The 21,199-nt window shown below is 44.9% G+C and overlaps 1 protein-coding gene across 1 annotated transcript in view; it reads left to right on the forward strand.

Moving 5' to 3' along the window:
• Positions 1–21,199, forward strand: part of LOC126419614 (nephrin-like) — a 421,065-nt gene that overhangs the window by 390,541 nt on the left and 9,325 nt on the right. The window contains exon 11 of the mRNA XM_050086803.1: positions 8,595–8,698. Coding sequence (XP_049942760.1) covers positions 8,595–8,698 — 104 coding nt within the window. The remainder of the gene's footprint in view (positions 1–8,594; positions 8,699–21,199) is intronic.

The raw sequence follows: 21,199 nt of genomic DNA on the forward strand, positions 1-21,199 counted from the left end.
GCGTGACGGATTGTACCCCGTACCTCTACTACTAGTTTGCTCTCCTGTTCCATTCGCAAACAAAGCGAGCGAAAAACGACTACTTATATGCATCCGAACGAGCCCTAATTTGTCTTTTTTTGTCATCGTGGTTCGCATGCAAAATACACTCCTGGAAATGGAAAAAAGAACACATTGACACCGGTGTGTCAGACCCACCATACTTGCTCCGGACACTGCGAGAGGGCTGTACAAGCAATGATCACACGCACGGCACAGCGGACACACCAGGAACCGCGGTGTTGGCCGTCGAATGGCGCTAGCTGCGCAGCATTTGTGCACCGCCGCCGTCAGTGTCAGCCAGTTTGCCGTGGCATACGGAGCTCCATCGCAGTCTTTAACACTGGTAGCATGCCGCGACAGCGTGGACGTGAACCGTATGTGCAGTTGACGGACTTTGAGCGAGGGCGTATAGTGAGCATGCGGGAGGCCGGGTGGACCTACCGCCGAATTGCTCAACACGTGGGGCGTGAGGTCTCCACAGTACATGGATGTTGTCGCCAGTGGTCGGCGGAAGGTGCACGTGCCCGTCGACCTGGGACCGGACCGCAGCGACGCACGGATGCACGCCAAGACCGTAGGATCCTACGCAGTGCCGTAGGGGACCGCACCGCCACTTCCCAGCAAATTAGGGACACTGTTGCTCCTGGGGTATCGGCGAGGACCATTCGCAACCGTCTCCATGAAGCTGGGCTACGGTGCCGCACACCGTTAGGCCGTCTTCCGCTCACGCCCCAACATCGTGCAGCCCGCCTCCAGTGGTGTCGCGACAGGCGTGAATGGAGGGACGAATGGAGACGTGTCGTCTTCAGCGATGAGAGTCGCTTCTGCCTTGGTGCCAATGATGGTCGTATGCGTGTTTGGCGCCGTGCAGGTGAGCGCCACAATCAGGACTGCATACGACCGAGGCACACAGGGCCAACACCCGGCATCATGGTGTGGGGAGCGATCTCCTACACTGGCCGTACACCACTGGTGATCGTCGAGGGGACACTGAATAGTGCACGGTACATCCAAACCGTCATCGAACCCATCGTTCTACCATTCCTAGACCGGCAAGGGAACTTGCTGTTCCAACAGGACAATGCACGTCCGCATGTATCCCGTGCCACCCAACGTGCTCTATAAGGTGTAAGTCAACTACCCTGGCCAGCAAGATCTCCGGATCTGTCCCCCATTGAGCATGTTTGGGACTGGATGAAGCGTCGTCTCACGCGGTCTGCACGTTCAGCACGAACGCTGGTCCAACTGAGGCGCCAGGTGGAAATGGCATGGCAAGCCGTTCCACAGGACTACATCCAGCATCTCTACGATCGTCTCCATGGGAGAATAGCAGCCTGCATTGCTGCGAAAGGTGGATATACACTGTACTAGTGCCGACATTGTGCATGCTCTGTTGCCTGTGTCTATGTGCCTGTGGTTCTGTCAGTGTGATCATGTGATGTATCTGACCCCAGGAATGTGTCAATAAAGTTTCCCCTTCCTGGGACAATGAATTCACGGTGTTCTTATTTCAATTTCCAGGAGTGTATATATATTGGCGGCAGTACAATGGTTCGGTAATCAGCTTCAGATGTCGGTTCTCTAAATTTTCTCAATAGTGTTTCTCGAAAAGAACGTCGCCGTCCCTGTCGGTACTCCCATTTGAGTTCGAGAAGCATCTTCGCAATACTTCGTTTGAACTTATCGGTAATAGATCTGGCAGCCCGCCACTGAACTACTTCGATGTATTCTTTTCATCCTACATTGTGCAGGTCCAAACCACTCGACCAGTACTCAAGAATAGGTCACACTGTCGTCGTATATGTGGTATCCTTTACAGATGGAACAAATTTTCTTAAGAATCTCCTAATAAACCGAAGTCTAACATTCGCCTCACCTACTACAATCCTCACGTGCTCGTTCTATTTCATACTGCTTTGCAACGTTACCCTCAGTGTATAGTAGACACTACCGATGCTTTATTCCAACATTAGGTGTTTGTTTTTCCTATTCATCTACTTTTTTCTACGTTTACAGCTAGCTGACATCCATTGCACAATCAGGAATTTTTATCTTTATCGTCTGTATCCTGCTGCAGTTCCTCTGCGACGTCACCTTCCCGTACGCCACAGCAACATGAGCAATCCACCGCAGATTGCTACTCACCCTATCCGACAGAATAGTCACGTATATACAAATTAACTGTAGTCCAACCACACTTCCCTGGAGTATTTCCGACGATACCATTGTCTCTGATGAACACCCGTCCAGTATAACGACAGGGCTGTGTTACTTAAGAAGTCTTAGAGACAATCACATAACTGGTAGCATATTATGTATGTTCATACCTTCGTTAATAGCCTGTAGTAGTGCACCGTGTCAAATAATTTTTGGAGATCTGGTGATACGGAATCTGCCTGTCGTCCTTCACCCATAGTTCCCAGAATATCATGTGAGAAAATAGCAAGCTCAGTTTCACGCAAGTGATGTTTTCCAAACCGTGCATTTAGCAAGAAACTTTTATCTGCGGAGTCGGACTTATTTGCTCACCTACACCATCAGACCAATGTAAAAAAGGATCGACAGCTTCACTTTGACCACCACGACTGGACAAAACTCCAAAGTCAACCATTAAAAGCCCCACAGCTATCTAGCTACTCTCAGGAATATTCCAAAATCCTATCACTAGTAGTCTACTATACGGCCATCCAGTTGGCTACTAGCAAAAAAAATGTTCAAATGTGTCTGAAATCTTTTGGGACTTAACTGCTAAGGCCATCAGTCACTAAGCTTACACACTATTTAACCTAAATTATCCTAAGGACAAACACACACACACACACACCCATGCCTGAGGGAGGACTCGGTTGGGACCAGCCGCATTGGCTACTAGCAACTTTCGTCAATAATCTCCATGACAGCGTGACAGCAATACGGTAGGCAAAAGCCACATAAAAGCACCTTATTCCAATTTCGATGGGAAGGAAGCTCGTAAAGTCCATCTCGTTCCCTAAACACCAACGTCCAGCTGGCTACTTGCCTCCACCACCTCACGGTAGCTCTCTACCTATTGAGCATCTGTACTTTCGCCACATCCACATGATCACTCGTTATTCACAATTAAGTCCCTGGTAGAGGGTTCATTGACTCATCTAATTATTTCCCAACATCTCGAATTTTGAACAGCGCGCTGGAAAAAACAACACTTAAATTTTTCCGTCAGATCTCTGATGTCTCTTATTTAATTGTGATAATTTCTCCCTTTGCAGATGGGAGCCAACAATATATTTTCGGATTCGGAGGAGGAAGTTGGTGATTGAAATTTCATGAAGAGATCCTCGCGCAGTGAAAAACGCCTTTTTGTAATAACTGCCACCCCAGTTCTCGAAGCGGCAACAATCGCCCACAATGACCAGAATGACTCAACCCAAAATCAAATGTCAGAATTTTGGGCTTCTCTTGAATTTGCAAATCGCAAGAACTAAGTCCTCGGTTAATAACGAAGTATGCCCTCCTCCCGACTTCGGAAGTACGCTATGAAAGACTCAACTCCGCACACTGGACCCACGGCTTCAACATGCCGTATGTGCTGCCGGCCAAATCTCGGCTTCGTTAGCTGCATACCACTTCACTACGCTATTTAACGTGGAGACGATTCAGCCAGTCTGATCCAGAAGCAGAACGTAGGCGTTTTCAGTGGCGTTTCCTGCTCTTCCTACTAGATGCTGCTTTCTGGTTGGGCTTTTAGATCTTTTTCAACATCAGGTGTCGTAAAACACCGGCCCTCAATTCACATAGCTTTAAGCCAGCCATTTACACTCCAGCTACAACCCATTTAGGAGGATTAGGGAAAGACCAGCCCATTACCCGCTCGCTGGAGAACATCTCGCTCTCCCCCCCCCCCCTCCCCCCCCCTTAAGCACCTGGCTCACACCGTCACTGATACTGGCTGTAGGGATGGCCACCCGACGAACATTCAGACGTGGTCAGGAAATGATGTGTTACAACACGAAAAGAAAAATCTTATCGGCACGTTAATACTGTGTGTTGACCTGAGTGTCCCAATTCAGAACGTAATTTTCCACAAACAACCCTTTTACCGTACATGCTATATACATACATCTTACGACCCACCCTTATAACCCCAAGTTTCTCCGTACGTCTTTCATACTTTATAAAGTTTTTGTTCCATTCATTCATGGATCCTAGTCCAGAAAGACATTCCTGAGGGTTTCTCTGATACTGAGAAATCACAGGGGCAGGAGATGAGATTCAGTCTAGCAGACAGTATTAATCTATTACACTCCACGGCACACTCGAAAGATCATTCTAGAACTGGAAAAAAGGATTTCAATTGCACTATATTGTGAATCCATATCTTGTCGTTGGCATAAAATAGCGCCTGTGATGTGTATTGCAATTGGGCTGGATCTGTACAATTGCCTGTAATAACGATACCTGAACGTTACTGACGACCATATATATTATTCCTCAAGTTAACATCCCTTAATAAGTGCTGATCTTACGGTTATGAATGATGTATCGTCAGAAAGGTTTTCTAACAACGTTCTGACATTTCATACAGATTTTTCGCTAAGACGCATTATTTGTGGAAAATTTTGAGGTAAAAGAGTCTTTTAAGTATCATAGGCAGAAAGATGTAACGGATGATCAGCTTCATACCTATATTTTACGAAGCTACCTCATTCATCACGAATAAGTGATTTCCTTTTCATATTATCTAATTACAAATACAATTTTATTTTTTGAAGTATTTATTAATTGGATAATTTGTGTATCTCAGTGTTACAAATAACAATCGTGACGGCTGCGGTAGTCCATTATCTCTGCCCAAAGTACAAGCTGACTTTTCCAAACGACAAACATATTTTTCAGTGGCCACTGGAATTGTGATTTACTTTTTGCTAGTATAACTGACAGCAAGATAATTGCTTATTAAAATTGTTTTCGCTATGACTATAAATAAGGGGCAGGGATAAACGCTTCAGAGTGCTGGACTGTGTTTATCAAATTGCGTCGTTGCTTATGGACAATTGTTTGCAGCCTTTTCAAGTATAACTAAATAAACTAACAATTTTTTATCCCTAAAACAAAATTAAAAATGAAAAGTACCCGAAGGTTAGCCTTACGTCAAACATCGTTTAAATCGAGGTATTGCAATGCTCTGTTTTGTTCAATGTTATGTACATGGAAAGCTTCGCACGAGTACCCTTGTATAAAAATAATTTATACCCGACTTTGCAGAGAAGCAACATCCAAAGTAGTCACGCCAGACCTAAACTCGTATAAGCAACAGAACTGTTGGGAGTAGATACGAGGAGAGTACGTGTTCATACAGCCCCGAAAAAGTCAAGTGCCGACCGTGAAAGTTGCCGATAGTTTTAGACCTTCCCTCTAAGTTGCCCCTTCAATCTTCGACGTGACACGTTTATCTCAACCTTGAAAAATATGTCGAAGACCTCGACTGAGAATTTTGTATTTGGGCTTTTGAGGAACGTACTGCTTAGAAAAACACCGCGTCATCGTTCTGGATATGTCTCCCTCGCAAATGAGAGAGGAAGAAGTGACTGAGAGCCAAGTCAGAAGAATACGGGTCGTGGGGCTAAATTTCATAGACCAGAGAAGCAGCATGTGCCACTGAGGCCTATACAGTATTAGACAGGGTGTTGTCATGACGACAGTACACTTTTGAGAAGTTTACCTCGACGCTTCGTCTCGATATCCACCCTTATCCTAGCCCGAATAAGTTAGTAGTTTCCCCCTGCGGCGGTGTGCCCCTTACAAACATATTCCGTTAGCACCAATTTGTGCAAATCCCCCTCCCCCATAAAAGTCAGTATCAACTTGCTCGATAGTGGATGGGCGTTCGTCTTTCTCAGTGATGGTCAAACCATATAAGATTCACGTTCTTGCTCTGCTCTCTTATTTCGGTGTCGTAGTGACATACCCAGCACTAGACATTGACGATTAGGCAGCTAAGAAAGTCGTATACATTGGTCTGACGCAGCAGGCATTTTCCTACTGCCTCGTTTCCGAAGCTTTTTATGGGGAACAAGCGGGCGACGACCTCTGTCGCTGTCAATATGTAGTGCAACATGTTGAAAGATAATCTATGATTTTCAGTTTTTCCAGTACAGCTTAGTTTGTGACCCGTCCGTCTTAATAGACGCTTCTTTACCGACGGCTTGTGTGCCATGTCGTTCTTAGTCACCCGTACTAATCTAACCACACTGGAAGCGTCCGTGAGACTTAACCACTGTACTGCACAGTGATACGTCATAACTGCACAGCTCCGTTAAATCAGCATTGTAGTAGTAATAAAGCGAGCCTATCCAGGCACGCCATGCGTTGGGACAAGGACATGTGGATTTAAGAGAGACTACTAACAAAGAAAGAAATCTTGAATAATTAATGATCAATACATCTCATTTCAGATTCCGGCCACATTTTTAACTACCGACATTCTGATGAAATCGTTGTTGCGTTACCAACGTTTAGAGGTTCCCCAAACATTACATGCTAATCAACTCATTATTAAAACTTCAGATTCATTCCATACTGTATTCACAAACCTGATTTCGGTTCAAATGGCTCTGAGCGCTATGGGACTTAACATCTAAGGTCATCAGTCCCCTAGAACTTAGAACTACTTAAACCTAAGGACATCACACACATCCATGCCCGAGGCAGGATTCGAACCTGCGACCTGATTTCGGATGCGATCGTTTTGGGAGACTTTAGTTATTTTCTCAAGACGGTGTTAACCGTTTTATTGAGATAAACATTCTAAAGCGTGTTCCTCTTTGGGGAGGTGCAGTGATACAAAGAAGACCTTTTTTCGACTTTATGAATAAATATAAGATGTGAAAGGTCTGAGGACAGAAAACGTTGTCGTTTCTCTACGTACCAACTGTTGGTGCTGGGCCTATATTTTTAGGTTCGAAACTCTCTGTAATGTGGTTTCTCTGAGGTCATAGAACCTCAGGGCGCAGGCGTCCCTGTCCCTGTTCACCAGCTTCTGTTCAGACAAGTGGTAGCAGCCTCCGTTTGGCTGCTGTATGATCTTGGCACTTGCAGCCGTAAGTGAGTTACAGTTTGCCTGTTCATTAATTGAGCAGAGTTTTTCCGACGTAGGGCGTCACCGTTTAATATCAACGCTCACATACGTCACACTGCGACCGTGAATCGACCACTCAGCCATGTGCTAAGTAGCCACGAGAACCAACCGCTTTGTCTCCTCGATTGCTGTCTCATAGCCTCGGCTCTCTCTCGCTGTGATTCTCGCATGAATAAAATTCTCTTCAACACGTTAATAATCCAGGTTTCGTTGAACTCATTTCGATAGTAACAAAGGATATTTGGCTATTATAGTTACAAACGAAAAGGGCCAATAGATGACAGTGAAACATGCAAATAACCCAAGACATAGGTTATTCCCTGATACGACGTCTTATGATCGAGTGCACGAATACCTAATAACAGAGTCCCCGAGGGTCCAAACTGTTTTTATATCCCTTTGGGGCTATTTGGCGAAGTTGGATAAGAGGTCAGTTGGCGTAGTTATACCTAATAAGTCAAATCGAACAAGACTATCAACGAATCCCACAGTCTTAATGGCCTCCTGATCAACTTGAATATATTTAAATAAATTTGTTTTGGTTAAGTACTACGGCCGTTAATTTTCTGCAAAGATGTCCAAACCGATGGCAAAGACATTTACTTGTCCACCATGGTCAGAAAGGAGAATACAAGAAATGGCCAGACGAGGAAGATTCAGTTTGGTACGACCAAAGTAAAGCTGTCGGAAAATTGGACTCACTCGTTTAAATAAAACCCTGAACTAATTCTATCTGCCTAATTGCAGATAACTATTTTTTTCTTGAAGTACATTGTTTGTTCATACATTTCCGTTCATATTATGGTTAAGACATCCACGCAGAATTTACTTTTGTTGGTGTATTCTTTCTTTACAAGGAATATATTATTTAAAGATTTATTCTTTGTAAAAGGAAGTTACTCCAAGTTTTGAAAAACAAAATAATAAAATAAAATATCGTCCCTACCCGTATGTCATGCAACTCAAATGGCTCTGAGCACTATGGGACTCAACTGCTGAGGTCATTAGTCCCCTAGAACTTAGAACTAGTTAAACCTAACTAACCTAAGGACATCACAAACATCCATGCCCGAGGCAGGATTCGAACCTGCGACCGTAGCGGTCTTGCGGTTCCAGACTGCAGCGCCTTTAACCGCACGGCCACTTCGGCCGGCCCATGCAACTCACACCTAGATCTATGCCAACTAACTCCACACCTGAGGTTAGTTGGCATATTTAAAGACCTTTAGGAGAAGTATTTAAATACGTATTTAATTAATGACTTCTACATGATTTTGTAGTAATACAGCTTAGCTATCCTCTGCGTTCACCAGAATCACTCCAAATATTACCAAAAAAAAAAAAATAGAAAAATCAAATACCAAAATCTATGCGAACTAGCTCCGCTAATTTAGTGTTTTCGAGGTGATAACTAACTATCGCAACGTGTGTGCAGCCTCAGAGGGCGTGTCTATGTCGCTGCCGCCGCTGCTGGGGGCGGTGGCGGGGGCGGCGCTGTCGCTGCTAGCGGCGGCGCTACTGGTGGCGGTCCGCCTCCGCCGGTCATCGCGACGCCGTGCCGCCGCCGCCCCCGACAAGCCGCCTCTGGCCGCCACCGCCCCCAACGCCTCCGCACACGCCGCCTCCGGCGTCACCGCCACCGCCGTTGCGGCTGGACATCCCGTCTCCGTCAAACCGCCGCCGACACACCCCACGCTCGACGAGAAAGACCCTGACGTCATCCCGGCCAAATTCGGCGACGTCAGAGGCGAGTACCTACTCTATTCATTTCTATCGTCTTAGTGGTATGCTGATGACCCGTTTTATTTTACTATTTACTTATCCAGGCAAGATTAGGGATTATGTAAATTGAGGGTAGAGAAGGATGAAACGAAGGGAAGGAACTGATCGTATCTGCTGCATCTGAACTTTATGAGAAATCAGTGGCGACGAATGGAAATGTGTCGCACACTGGCGCTCGACCCCGGGATCTTTTGGTTACTAGGCAGTTTTCTTAACTACTGCGCCACCCAGGTACAGTGTTAATATCAAATGCGTGGACTATCTCGGCACGATCCCCAGGTGATAACATTCCACCTATCGTCACCTACCCATAGTCCCCATCCATGTCCTCCATCCTTGCTAATTTTAGATTCCTGCTGGAGGTCGAACGTAAATATGCATCTTCAATTAAGGTTGTGCCCATCGAGGCGAATCAGTTATGGACTCTGTTCTTTATGTGGTGTCTATTCTTTTGGACATGTCCGAAAGCGCAGACACTGCGCATTCATATAGAAGATTATGTATATTAACTCTTGAGCATGTCCGCCTCCTAGCTACCCATCAGCGCCTGTTTAAGGCCTAAGCGACATAAGCCGCCACTTTCGGGTGCCAGACTGGCGCCATAAGTTTACCGTAAGGGGTGTGCCACAGTTACTAGCGGTCACTTGGAGTGCCTAGCTGAGAGGGGAGCCAGGTGAGCACAAGTGTGGATCTGTGTGTGGTACAAACCAAGCTAACTTAAACAGGTGCACGTATAAAAGAGGGAAGGAGACCGGGAAGGGGGACGCCAAATGATGTCGCTAATTTATAAAAAGGTTGCAGTGTTGCAATGTATTTCTCATTACGATGCACAGGTCCTTTGAACCTGCATGCACTAGGCCAAGTTGATTTCCGCCTGTTTATCAAAAACATTTCTTCGTGAAAATATATTGAGGTAGATACTGCGGCGACCACAGCCGTTATGAAACACATCAAAGGAATTCGCAATTGCGAAAAAGGACTACCATCAGCTGTAGTCGTGCACGGATAGCCAAATCGTAAGGCGACTGCTCGTGATTTGCGAGAAATCTGGATTCGAGTTGCAGGCAGTCACATATTTTCATTGTCGTCATTCCATTCTACAACTGATGGTAGTCCTTATTCGCAACTGCGAATTCATTTGATCAGTTTATAAAAATGTCTTCGAACCTGCCCTACCCTGTCTGCCCCGCCGCCCAGTTGCATTTAAGCAGGCATTCTATATCATCTTTATTACATTTATTTCGATGTACATGTTTTAAGAGTTCTCACACCAACAGTAGCTACATCGATGTGCTGAAATACGGGATGTAACAATACGGTGTGACGAATCTTTCAGGAAACATTCCTCACACATAGAAGAGTAGAGTATGTTATATGGACATGGGTCCAGAAACGTTTTATTTCCATGTTACTGCTTATTTCTGCTTCTCTTCATAACCACATTAATCATATAAAACACAAAGAAATAGAGCGTGCCACAGTTAAAAGAAAAGTCATAATAAATGGAATATTTCTCTTTGAACACCTGAAGCCCAGCGACATGAGGAAAGGAAGAAAGCAAGCAAGATGAATTTAACGTTCAATCGACAATGATGTCATTAGAGATGGACCACGATCTCAGATAACGGAAGGGTGGGGAAAAGATCCGGCCACTTTTTTTTTCTGAGGAATCTGGAGAAACTTAGGAAAATAGCGGAAAATCTAAATCTGGATTGTCAGACAATAACTTGAACTGTTGTACTCTCCATTCCCTGGGCTCTACATCGGATCTGATCCCAGAAGACTTTTATTTGTGGAGGCATTTGAAAGATCTAGTATATGGTATCAAGGTTTGCAACCGGAGTTTATGATCACTGGAATTTCTCGGTGCTTGTACTTTCGCGTTAGTCCGTCAGATGTCAACACATTTACTTTGGCTGCGGGTAGCAACTGCACTCGACTTCTATAAGGCTCGTTTGGGCATCTAAAGGTGGAACAGCCCGGCCGTCTACTACAGTTAGCCGAGTGCCTATCAGTTGCCCACTCCATGACCATGATGCTTGAAAGTGAGATGAAGCAAATTGCGAAAGCGAAAATTGATGCGAAAGAATATATTATGACGGTGGTAGTAAAAATCTTTGCGAGACAGATTTTCGTTATTGACTGATAAGGATGTCGGCTACACGTATTGTGGCAACTGCTCCTCTCTGTTATCTTATAGCCCACCCTCCTCTCTTTATAGTTCGGAACGCAGATGTTTAGAGGACACTACAATGTGTAAGTTCTGCAGCGTTAGCAATTTCAGTGATAACTACGGTAATAAAGAAATGTATGCCAGAGGTCTTCTTCCACTTACATTAATATTAGGTATAGGATTTCGTGCGTTACGTCAGGAGATTGTAACCGCAGGTTCAGAAGTGGGTCATGAAGAAGTCCCTAACGTCTTGCCTCATCCTACGACAGTCGCACGGAGCAGTGAAAGACACACCGATCAAATACGGGAGAGTAAGATGCCCAGCATTATTCCGGCCATTGACGCGAGTGCATGTGAGTCTACACCTTGACATGACCAAAGTCATGGTATACCTCCTAATATCGAGTCACACCCTCTTTTTCCCTTGCGCAGTGCAGCAACTCGACGTGGAATCGACTCAAGAACACGTTGGGAGTCCTCTTCAGAAATTTTGAGCCATGCTGCCTCTGTAGCCGTTCATAATTGCAAAATTGTTGCCGGTGCAAGAGTCTGTGCGTCAGCTGACCTCTGACGTTCATTGGGATTAATGCCGGGCTATCCGGGTGACCAAATGATTCGCTTGAATTGTTCAGATATCGAACAACTGTGACCCGGTGAATCACTGCCAATGGTCTCGAAGTAGCCGAACATAACCATTTGAAGTCAATGATCGAGTCATTGAGACCGGAAGACCCAGTTCATTTCATGTCTTCACAACCCTCACCATTATGGAGCCATCGCCACCTTGCACAGGAGTCATCTGACAAAACCACGGTTTTCCAGTCGTCTAGGATCCAACCGATACCGTCACGATACCAGGCGCTGCCAGTGATGTCGTGCTGTAAGCAAAATCATACGCATCAGTCGAATCTGCCATATCCATTAACGCCACATTTCGCCACACTGTCCTAACGGATACGATAGTCATAAATCCCGCATGAATTTCTGGGTTTATTTCACGCTATGTTGCAAGTATGTTAGCACTGACAACTCTACACAAACGCAGCTATTCTCGGTCGCTAAGTGAATGCTATCGACAACAGCGTTGCCGTTCGTAAGAACTAACTCCTGATATCTGTTATTCCCCGCACACTCTTAACACTTTGAATTTCGTAACGATTTTCGAAATGGAAGGTCCCATGCTTCCAGCTGCAACTACCATTCTTCTTACAAAGTCTGTTAATTTCCGTCGTGCGGTCATAATCACGTCGGAAATTTTCTCAGGTGAGTCACGTGAGAACAAATGACAGCTCCTGTAATGTGCTACCCTTTTATAGCATGTGAACGCGATAAAACCGCCATCTGTATATTTGCGTATCGCTATCCCATGACTTATGTGACCTCAGTGTGTGGTCCGATACGTAACAGAAAATGTGTTACCTGTGTGTTGCTCTGCACTTTGTATAGTCTATATACATTAGGCACTGCGAAATATGATATTGGTGACAACTCACTTTTCTGAGAAGGAAAATACCTGGGCAATTTATTAAAAACTACATTGAGGAAACATTGCTCAAATTATTAAGGGTAAATCCCCAGCATTGTAATAATATTTCATTTATTGTTAACCGGGACGCCAATGTAGGCAAGAGTTGCAATGGATTCAGCACTCTGCATGCATTATACATATATTTAACATAGCCCTGATACGAGTATTTGTTATTTGATAAAAGAGAGTGCAGTGGTTATTTCCACCACTTATGGTGCCAGAGATACTGTTCATTTCATCAAGAAAACCGGTGGCGAGTTCGATACAGAGGAGGTTGAAGCAAGAGACAGAGAGTAGATGGAGCAGATATAGTTAGGTAACACGATAAAATCGTGAAAATACTTCCAGAGAGAGGTATGTCTGAGAAACTTGCTGGTTATGAAAACAACACTGCAAAAGAGATCGTGATATACTTAAAGGCCAGTTTTCTTGTTCAATACACGCTGCGTGGGCAGGAAATGAAAATTACTCTTGGTTGCAAAACTCTGGTTTCAGTGTCACCGGTATTTTGACTGTGCAGTACAACAGTCGTACCGTCCTCTGTTAACTGTCGATACCAAGAAAGCTGAAAGACCGCTGTCTCCGGCTTAGTGATGAGAAAGTCAATATTTGGACGTTGCACAGAATATTAACCTTTCTGGGGCCGCCCATCCGGTTACTGGAAATGTTGCTGATATAGACGAGACTGCGCCTCAAATATGTGATGTAATGTGAGTTCCTGACTGGATAGATGTGGCGCGAATGTCTTACTCTGTTTTTGTGATACTTGAAAATATTTATTTAGGTCCGTTGAGCGAATGACAGTAGCACATAACAGCCAAAAACATTGAGTCTTGCAGTGACTAGGCTGTGACCCATGTCATACTCAATCTATCGATGACTTTGACTGGTATTTCACTCGAATGGACCTTGATGACGACTATGACCCCCTTGTGAGATGAAAGCGTAACCGTAATCTCTTTCGTAAGCTACCTAATGTAACGAAAATAATGTCTTTCTTCCAGCTTCAAGTGTGACTAGCGAAAGAATTTTCAGTTGCATAATTTCCTCGTAAATTTCCAAAGCGTTTCCAGTTTTTCGGTATTCTATAAAGCAAACTATTTTCCCTTCTGGATCACAATGATGTCGCGATTAAACTATACCACCCAGGAATATATGTATACAGTGTAATTAAACTAATCTGACTGTAGTTCCACCAGCTGGTGGCGACGCCAAACTGCAGACACAGTTTCAGTCAGTAGGGATCGCGAAAGCCAAGCCCAAGCACGGTCGGATCGATTAATTATGATTGAGCAAAACGACTAATTTGCAGACTTTTAGAACGTAACTCCGGTGCAAGATGTACAGAGCCTTCGTGTTCGTATTCTAGAAGTCTGTGAAGCAATACGCAATTATCCAGGGTACATCAGCGCAACAGGGATTCAATATGACAACGGGTATTGTTCAAGTGGTTCAAATGGCTCTGAGCACTATCGGACTCAACATCTGAGGTCATCAGTCCTCTAGAACTTAGAACTACTTACACCTAACTAACCTAAGGACATTACACACATCCATGCCCGAGGCAGGATTCAAACCTGCGATCGTAACAGTCGCATTGTTCTGGACTGAAGCGCCTAGAACCGCTTGGCCACCGCGGTCGGCACGGGTATTGTGAAAGGCTTTTGAAATCCAGGGATTCAATGTGATGGCGGGCTGATGTGTGTACCGTTGCTCTGGGAGCACATTTTTAACGTTTCATTTACTAAAGTTACAGGTAATTTTAAAACAGAGGCAATCACGGCTAAAATAATTATACGTTACTGATTGAAAATTCATACAGTAGACAGTTGTTTCAATACAGGTGTTAAAACTATTAAATACAAACCTGAATGGAGAGTGTAGTAGTCCGCTGTAGCCGTATTTGTTCAAGTCGATTACAGACCCACTCAACCGGTTTCACAATTTTTAAGTAGCATCTTCTGATTTATATCTGTACAGAATATTTTTTTTAAATTAATCGTGCAAATACCGCATTAATGGTATAAATATGTATAGGCATGTTCTTTGTGGGGCGTATTTGATCCATGCATATTTTCCTACCTTGATACGTTATATTTTCTTCCTTGTTTAAGTTTAGTCATTCAGTACTTTAAGATATTTCAGATAACTTCAATTCTCCATTATCAAAATATTAATTAAAAGAAAAAAACATTATTCCGTACAGATATACACCAGAAGATGCAACTTGAACGTTGCGAAACCGGTTGTGTGGGTTTGCAATCGACTTCAATAAATACGGCTACAGCTGACTATTCGACTCTTCATTCAGTTTAATATTTAATAGTTTTCACATCTGTATTTAGACAACCGTCTATTGTATGAATTGTCAACCACTCATATACTTATTAAAGTGTTTCATATTTTGCTGACATATCTTTTCCCATGATTATGGTGTTGAAGAGTTGTTGAAAGTAAGCTCTAACATGGAAATAAAGCGTTTCCGGACCCATATCCATGCAAAATATTGTTTTCCTCTGCGTGTGAGAATTGCTTCCTGGAAGTCTGACGGTACGTTTTTGTTACATCCTGTGTTATGACCACAATCCATCGCTAAACTTATACTCTGGTGACGTTACGGACAGGTGAGACGGGAAGGAAGGTATACAGGCGGAGCAGAGGGAAGAGGGGAATAATTTCAGCGCCGGATCGTGTGGCAAATGGGGAATCCACTGACGTAAGTGACTGACAAAGTGAACTTTTTATGAGCCGTCGCCTGGTAACGACGTATCTTGTCGGCTGTTCGCCAGTCACTGTCGTTATCCCTTAAGGAAAGTGAAACCAGGAGCATGCGGCAAAACGTTGGATGTCCAGGCCTTATCGCAAGACGTCGATGTCGAAAGTTTCCCAACCTGTTAAACTGTGAGTAGACAGCCATGTGTGTGAGATCTGACAACGCTGGACACACCATTCAGCGCATATTTATGTTCACTGTGTGCTACGGATAGTCATCTTCCCATTCGTTCTAGCATCTTCCCAGCAAACGAAGCACGTCGGGGACTATCGCTTGGCTGAAAAGCTTGCAGAAGTTGTACTGTGTATGGATGGAAATGCAGCCGTTCGTGTAAAATTTTCCCTGCAGTGCCCTGAAGAATGAGTGTTTCTTTCGAAACACGAGTATCGATTTCAGCGCACTTCGTTGAAACGCCGTAAGCACTGTGTCAAAAGACCGCATCTGCAGCTTCTTGCCTTGTCAGCAGCACAGCCTGTATCTTCAAATTAACCATAGTGTTTTGATGCCCTTCACGTCTGGCAGATCTCGACTATTGTCACTTCGAAACTGTTGCTGAACTGCGGTTTATGAAACCAGAAAATGTACTGTGCTTTCTTCTGCATAGGGGCCACTGTAACAGCGGAATTCCTAAATTACAGTACCGCACCCAAGAGAGAGAGAAAAGAGCACAGATAGGAGTGTATCCATAAAAGCTTAATGAGTTAAAGTAGAATTTGCAGAATAACGGACTGACATATGAAAGTGTACCCATAAATAATTTTATGAGTTAAGGAGCCATTTGCAACAAACCACTTATCTGTGTCTAGCACAGTTCTTCACAAATAACTTTTTGTAATCATGGAAAGACTTAACGCTGTGTGGTTTCAAGCAGCCATTGTCTTCAGCATGGAATACGATGTAGAACATTTCCAATTTAAATTTAAACGGAACGAAATTGCGTCTAGTGCGCATATCCTAAAATTCGGAGAGCTACTGTTATGTCTCAGACTATTACGGCACGATGCTGTGCCTCATCTTTCCCCATCTTCAAGGGCTTCTCAGATGACCATATTAATTATCAGGTATTTCTCCTACAGTGTTCCATGTACAGTAAGAAAAATTACTTCATTTCGTATCCGTTCCGATGTTGTAACAGTCATCAATGTATATGCGAGTGTTTGAGCTCTTCCTAAACTGTATTGAAAAACTATATTCCGATCAACTTCATACATGATGCTTCAGAAGAAGTGGTCGATATTCAGTAATAATCGATCATTAGAAGCAAAAAAGTCTAGTAGACATGGATTCTAAAATACATATATTTCAAAGATATATTTCATAGTAGCCAAGATGAACAAGCAATCATAGCTCTTAAGGTATACACTTCGGAGCGAATGTTTCGAAACATTTTTTTTCTTGTTTTGTTCCAAACTGCCGCCTCTCAAATTAGGGAAAGCCAAGAGCTCCATGTAGAAGAGATTTAGTTTCACAGTATCGAACAAGTGTTCATAGCTCTTACATCTACATCTACATGATTACTCTGCAATTCACATTGAAGTGCTTGGCAGAGGGTTCATCGAACCACAATCATACTATCTCTCTACCATTCCACTACCGAACAGCACGCGGGAAAAACTAACACCTAAACCTTTCTGTTCGAGCTCAGATTTCTCTTATTTTATTTTGATGATCATTCCTACCTATGTAGGTTGGGCTCAAAAAAATATTTTCGCATTCGCAAGAGAAAGTTGGTGACTGAAATTTCGTAAATAGATCTCGCCGCGACGAAAAGCGTCTTTGCTTTAATGACTTCCATCCCAACTCGCGTATCATATCTGCCACACTCTCTCCCCTATTATGTGATAATACAAAACGAGCTGCCCTCTTTTGCACCCTTTCGATGTCTTCCGTCAATCCCACCTGGTAAGGACCCCACACCGTGCAGCAATATTCTAACAGAGGACGAAGGAGTGTAGTGTAAGCTGTCTCTTTAGCGGACTTGTTGCATCTTCTAAGTGTCCTGCCAATGAAACGCAGCCTTTGGCCCGCCTTCCCCACAATATTACACTCCTGGAAATGGAAAAAAGAACACATTGACACCGGTGTGTCAGACCCACAATACTTGCTCCGAACACTGCGAGAGGGCTGTACAAGCAATGATCACACGCACGGCACAGCGGACACACCAGGAACCGCGGTGTTGGCTGTCGAATGGCGCTAGCTGCGCAGCATTTGTGCACCGCCGCCGTCAGTGTCAGCCAGTTTGCCGTGGCATACGGAGCTCCATCGCAGTCATTAACACTGGTAGCATGCCGCGACAGCGTGGACGTGAACCGTATGTGCAGTTGACGGACTTTGAGCGAGGGCGTATAGTGGGCATGCGGGAGGCCGGGTGGACGTACCGCCGAATTGCTCAACATGTGGGGCGTGAGGTCTCCACAGTACATCGATGTTGTCGCCAGTGGTCGGCGGAAGGTGCACGTGCCCGTCGACCTGGGACCGGACCGCAGCGACGCACGGATGCACGCCAAGACCGTAGGATCCTACGCAGTGCCGTAGGGGACCGCACCGCCACTTCCCAGCAAATTAGGGACACTGTTGCTCCTGGGGTATCGGCGAGGACCATTCGCAACCGTCTCCATGAAGCTGGGCTACGGTCCCGCACACCGTTAGGCCGTCTTCCGCTCACGCCCCAACATCGTGCAGTCCGCCTCCAGTGGTGTCGCGACAGGCGTGAATGGAGGGACGAATGGAGACGTGTCGTCTTCAGCGATGAGAGTCGCTTCTGCCTTGGTGCCAATGATGGTCGTATGCGTGTTTGGCGCCGTGCAGGTGAGCGCCACAATCAGGACTGCATACGACCGAGGCACACAGGGCCAACACCGGGCATCATGGTGTGGGGAGCGATCTCCTACACTGGCCGTACACCACTGGTGATCGTCGAGGGGACACTGAATAGTGCACGGTACATCCAAACCGTCATCGAACCCATCGTTCTACCATTCCTAGACCGGCAAGGGAACTTGCTGTTCCAACAGGACAATGCACGTCCGCATGTATCCCGTGCCACCCAACGTGCTCTAGAAGGTGTAAGTCAACTACCCTGGCCAGCAAGATCTCCGGATCTGTCCCCCATTGAGCATGTTTGGGACTGGATGAAGCGTCGTCTCACGCAGTCTGCACGTCCAGCACGAACGCTGGTCCAACTGAGGCGCCAGGTGGAAATGGCATGGCAAGCCGTTCCACAGGACTACATCCAGCATCTCTACGATCGTCTCCATGGGAGAATAGCAGCCTGCATTGCTGCGAAAGGTGGATATACACTGTACTAGTGCCGACATTGTGCATGCTCTGTTGCTTGTGTCTATGTGCCTGTGGTTCTGTCAGTGTGATCATGTGATGTATCTGACCCCAGGAATGTGTCAATAAAGTTTCCCCTTCCTGGGACAATGAATTCACGGTGTTCTTATTTCAATTTCCAGGAGTGTATTTATGTGGTCTTTCCAACTGAAGTTGTTCGTAATTTTAACACCCAGGTACTTAGTTGAATTGACAGCCTTGAGAATTGTACTACTTATCGAGTAATCGAATTGCAACGGGTTTCTTTTGGAACTCATGTGGATCACCTCACACTTTTCGTGTGCCACCTGCCACACCATACAGCAATCTTTTCTAAATCGCTTTGCAACTGATACTGGTATTCGGATGACCTTTCTAGACGGTAGATTACAGCATCATCTGTGAACAGCCTAAGAGAACTGCTCAGATTGTCACCCAGGTCATTTATATAGATCAGGAACAGCAGAGGTCCCAGGACGCTTACCTGGGGAACACCCGATATCACTTCAGTTTGACTCGATGATTTGCTGTCTATTACTACGAACTGCGACCTTCCTGACAGGAAATCACGAATCCAGTCGCACAACTGAGACGATACCCCATAGGCCCGCAGCTCTTATGGTATGCATTCTAATGCTCATGCGTACCAGACTTTTTTGCTTCGAATGATTATTCCTGTCACATTCCTAAATATTGAAGATTCCTTCTGAGACGCGCTGTCCGTATAATCAGACCGAATTTTCAGTACTACCAAAACGCGTACAGGAGCACAAAACGTTTGCACGCATGAACCACTGCAGTCTAGCACAATTAGTTAATTGCTTGTGGCCCAGACTACAATTGGATGACGTATCCAGTGACAATTTACTTAATGTAGCCGACTCGAAAATCGTTGTATCACTTATCCGTAATTAAAAAAGAGAGAAGGTATATCGGTGAAAATCCAAGTTAGTGTTCGTCAAATTCGTAGCAGTAATGTCTTCCAGTCTCGACGTTTCCGCAGTGTACGAGCATTAAGTCGGTCAAGTCGACAGAGGACGCCGATCGTGCTATGTCGTTGCCCCTCGGGTTTTCGCCTCCTGATCCACTCAGCTGTCATCCATCAGATTCTCTTCTCGTTGTAGACCGCTCTCCACAAATCATACATCCTCCGAGTTTTTTTCCCTTTTTTCTTTATCTCTGAGCTTTCACCTGTACTTTGTAGCTCAGAGTGTGTGACTATAAATCTGTATGCTAATTGTTTTATTTGTAGATCTTCATCTACTTCTGTGCTCCACAAACAATCGTAAATATGTGGCACAGGCTACTTTCTATATTAGTGTCACTTGCTCCCTTTCATGTTTCAGCGGCTGATGATTCGCGGAAGGAAAGACTTATGAAGCCCCCCCTGTGGGATCCAATCTCTAATTTTACCGTCATGATCTTTCCGCGAGATATATGTAGGAGGAAGCATTATATTGGTTAACTCTTGCAGGACTGTACACTCTCGGAACTTTAAGAGCAAACTACAAAGTGATGCAAAATGCCTCTCTTGTAGCGTCCGCCATTTTCTGAGAATCTCCGTGATGCTTTCGCGCTTGCGAAATGAACCCGTAGCCCTAGTATCTATTCTATGAACTGATATGCTGTTATGAAAAAGAGATATGTTATTCATCATCATCATCTTGGACAGTTTCCAGCCACTGGCTGGGTCTGTCGGGAACACAAGCCTCTCCATCGTGTTCTGTCTTTCCACCATTCCCCCTCTTCCACCTTCGTCCAGTTCTCTCCTCTTCTCGTCAAACATTCCTTCACTCCCTTCACCCATCTATCTCTTGGTCTTCCTCTGGGCCTCTTCCCCTCCAGTTGCAGATCAAACATCCTCTTTGGAATTCTTCCCTCATCCATTCTCTTCATGTGTCCATACCACTGCAGTCTTGATTTTTCTATCCTGTCCTGTACTGGTTCCTCCTTTAGTCTTTCCCTCACATACACATTTCGCAATCTGTCTCGTCTTGTTACACCCAACCTGCTCCTCTGGAACTTCATTTCACTAGCCTGTATTCTACTTTTGTCGCTTTTGTGCATTACCCATGTCTCACTTCCGTACGCCAATATGGGGACAAAGTAGGTTCGGTATATAATTCCCTTGGATTTCTGTGGCACCTCCTTGCTCCAAATAAGCCCCCTAATGCATTTGTAGAACTGCCCTGCTTTTCTGCACCTTTCATTTATTTCCATTGCGTTTCCCCCCTTACTTTCAATCACACTTCCCAGGTACTTGAAGTTCTCTACCACTTGTAGTTTTTCCCCTCCACAAGTTATATCCACATTTGGCCTATTCGTCTTCCTTGTAGTGACAATTATTTCACTTTTCTTTGCAGAGAAATGCATTCCATATTGTGCTGCCGTTGCCTCCCATGCATCTAACTGCTCTTGCACCTCCTTCTCGCAGGCCATCGGCAAAAAGCACTGCTTTCATTTTAT

This window comes from Schistocerca serialis, chromosome 9 (assembly GCF_023864345.2).
Source record: "Schistocerca serialis cubense isolate TAMUIC-IGC-003099 chromosome 9, iqSchSeri2.2, whole genome shotgun sequence".
NCBI classification, from domain to species: domain Eukaryota; kingdom Metazoa; phylum Arthropoda; class Insecta; order Orthoptera; family Acrididae; genus Schistocerca; species Schistocerca serialis.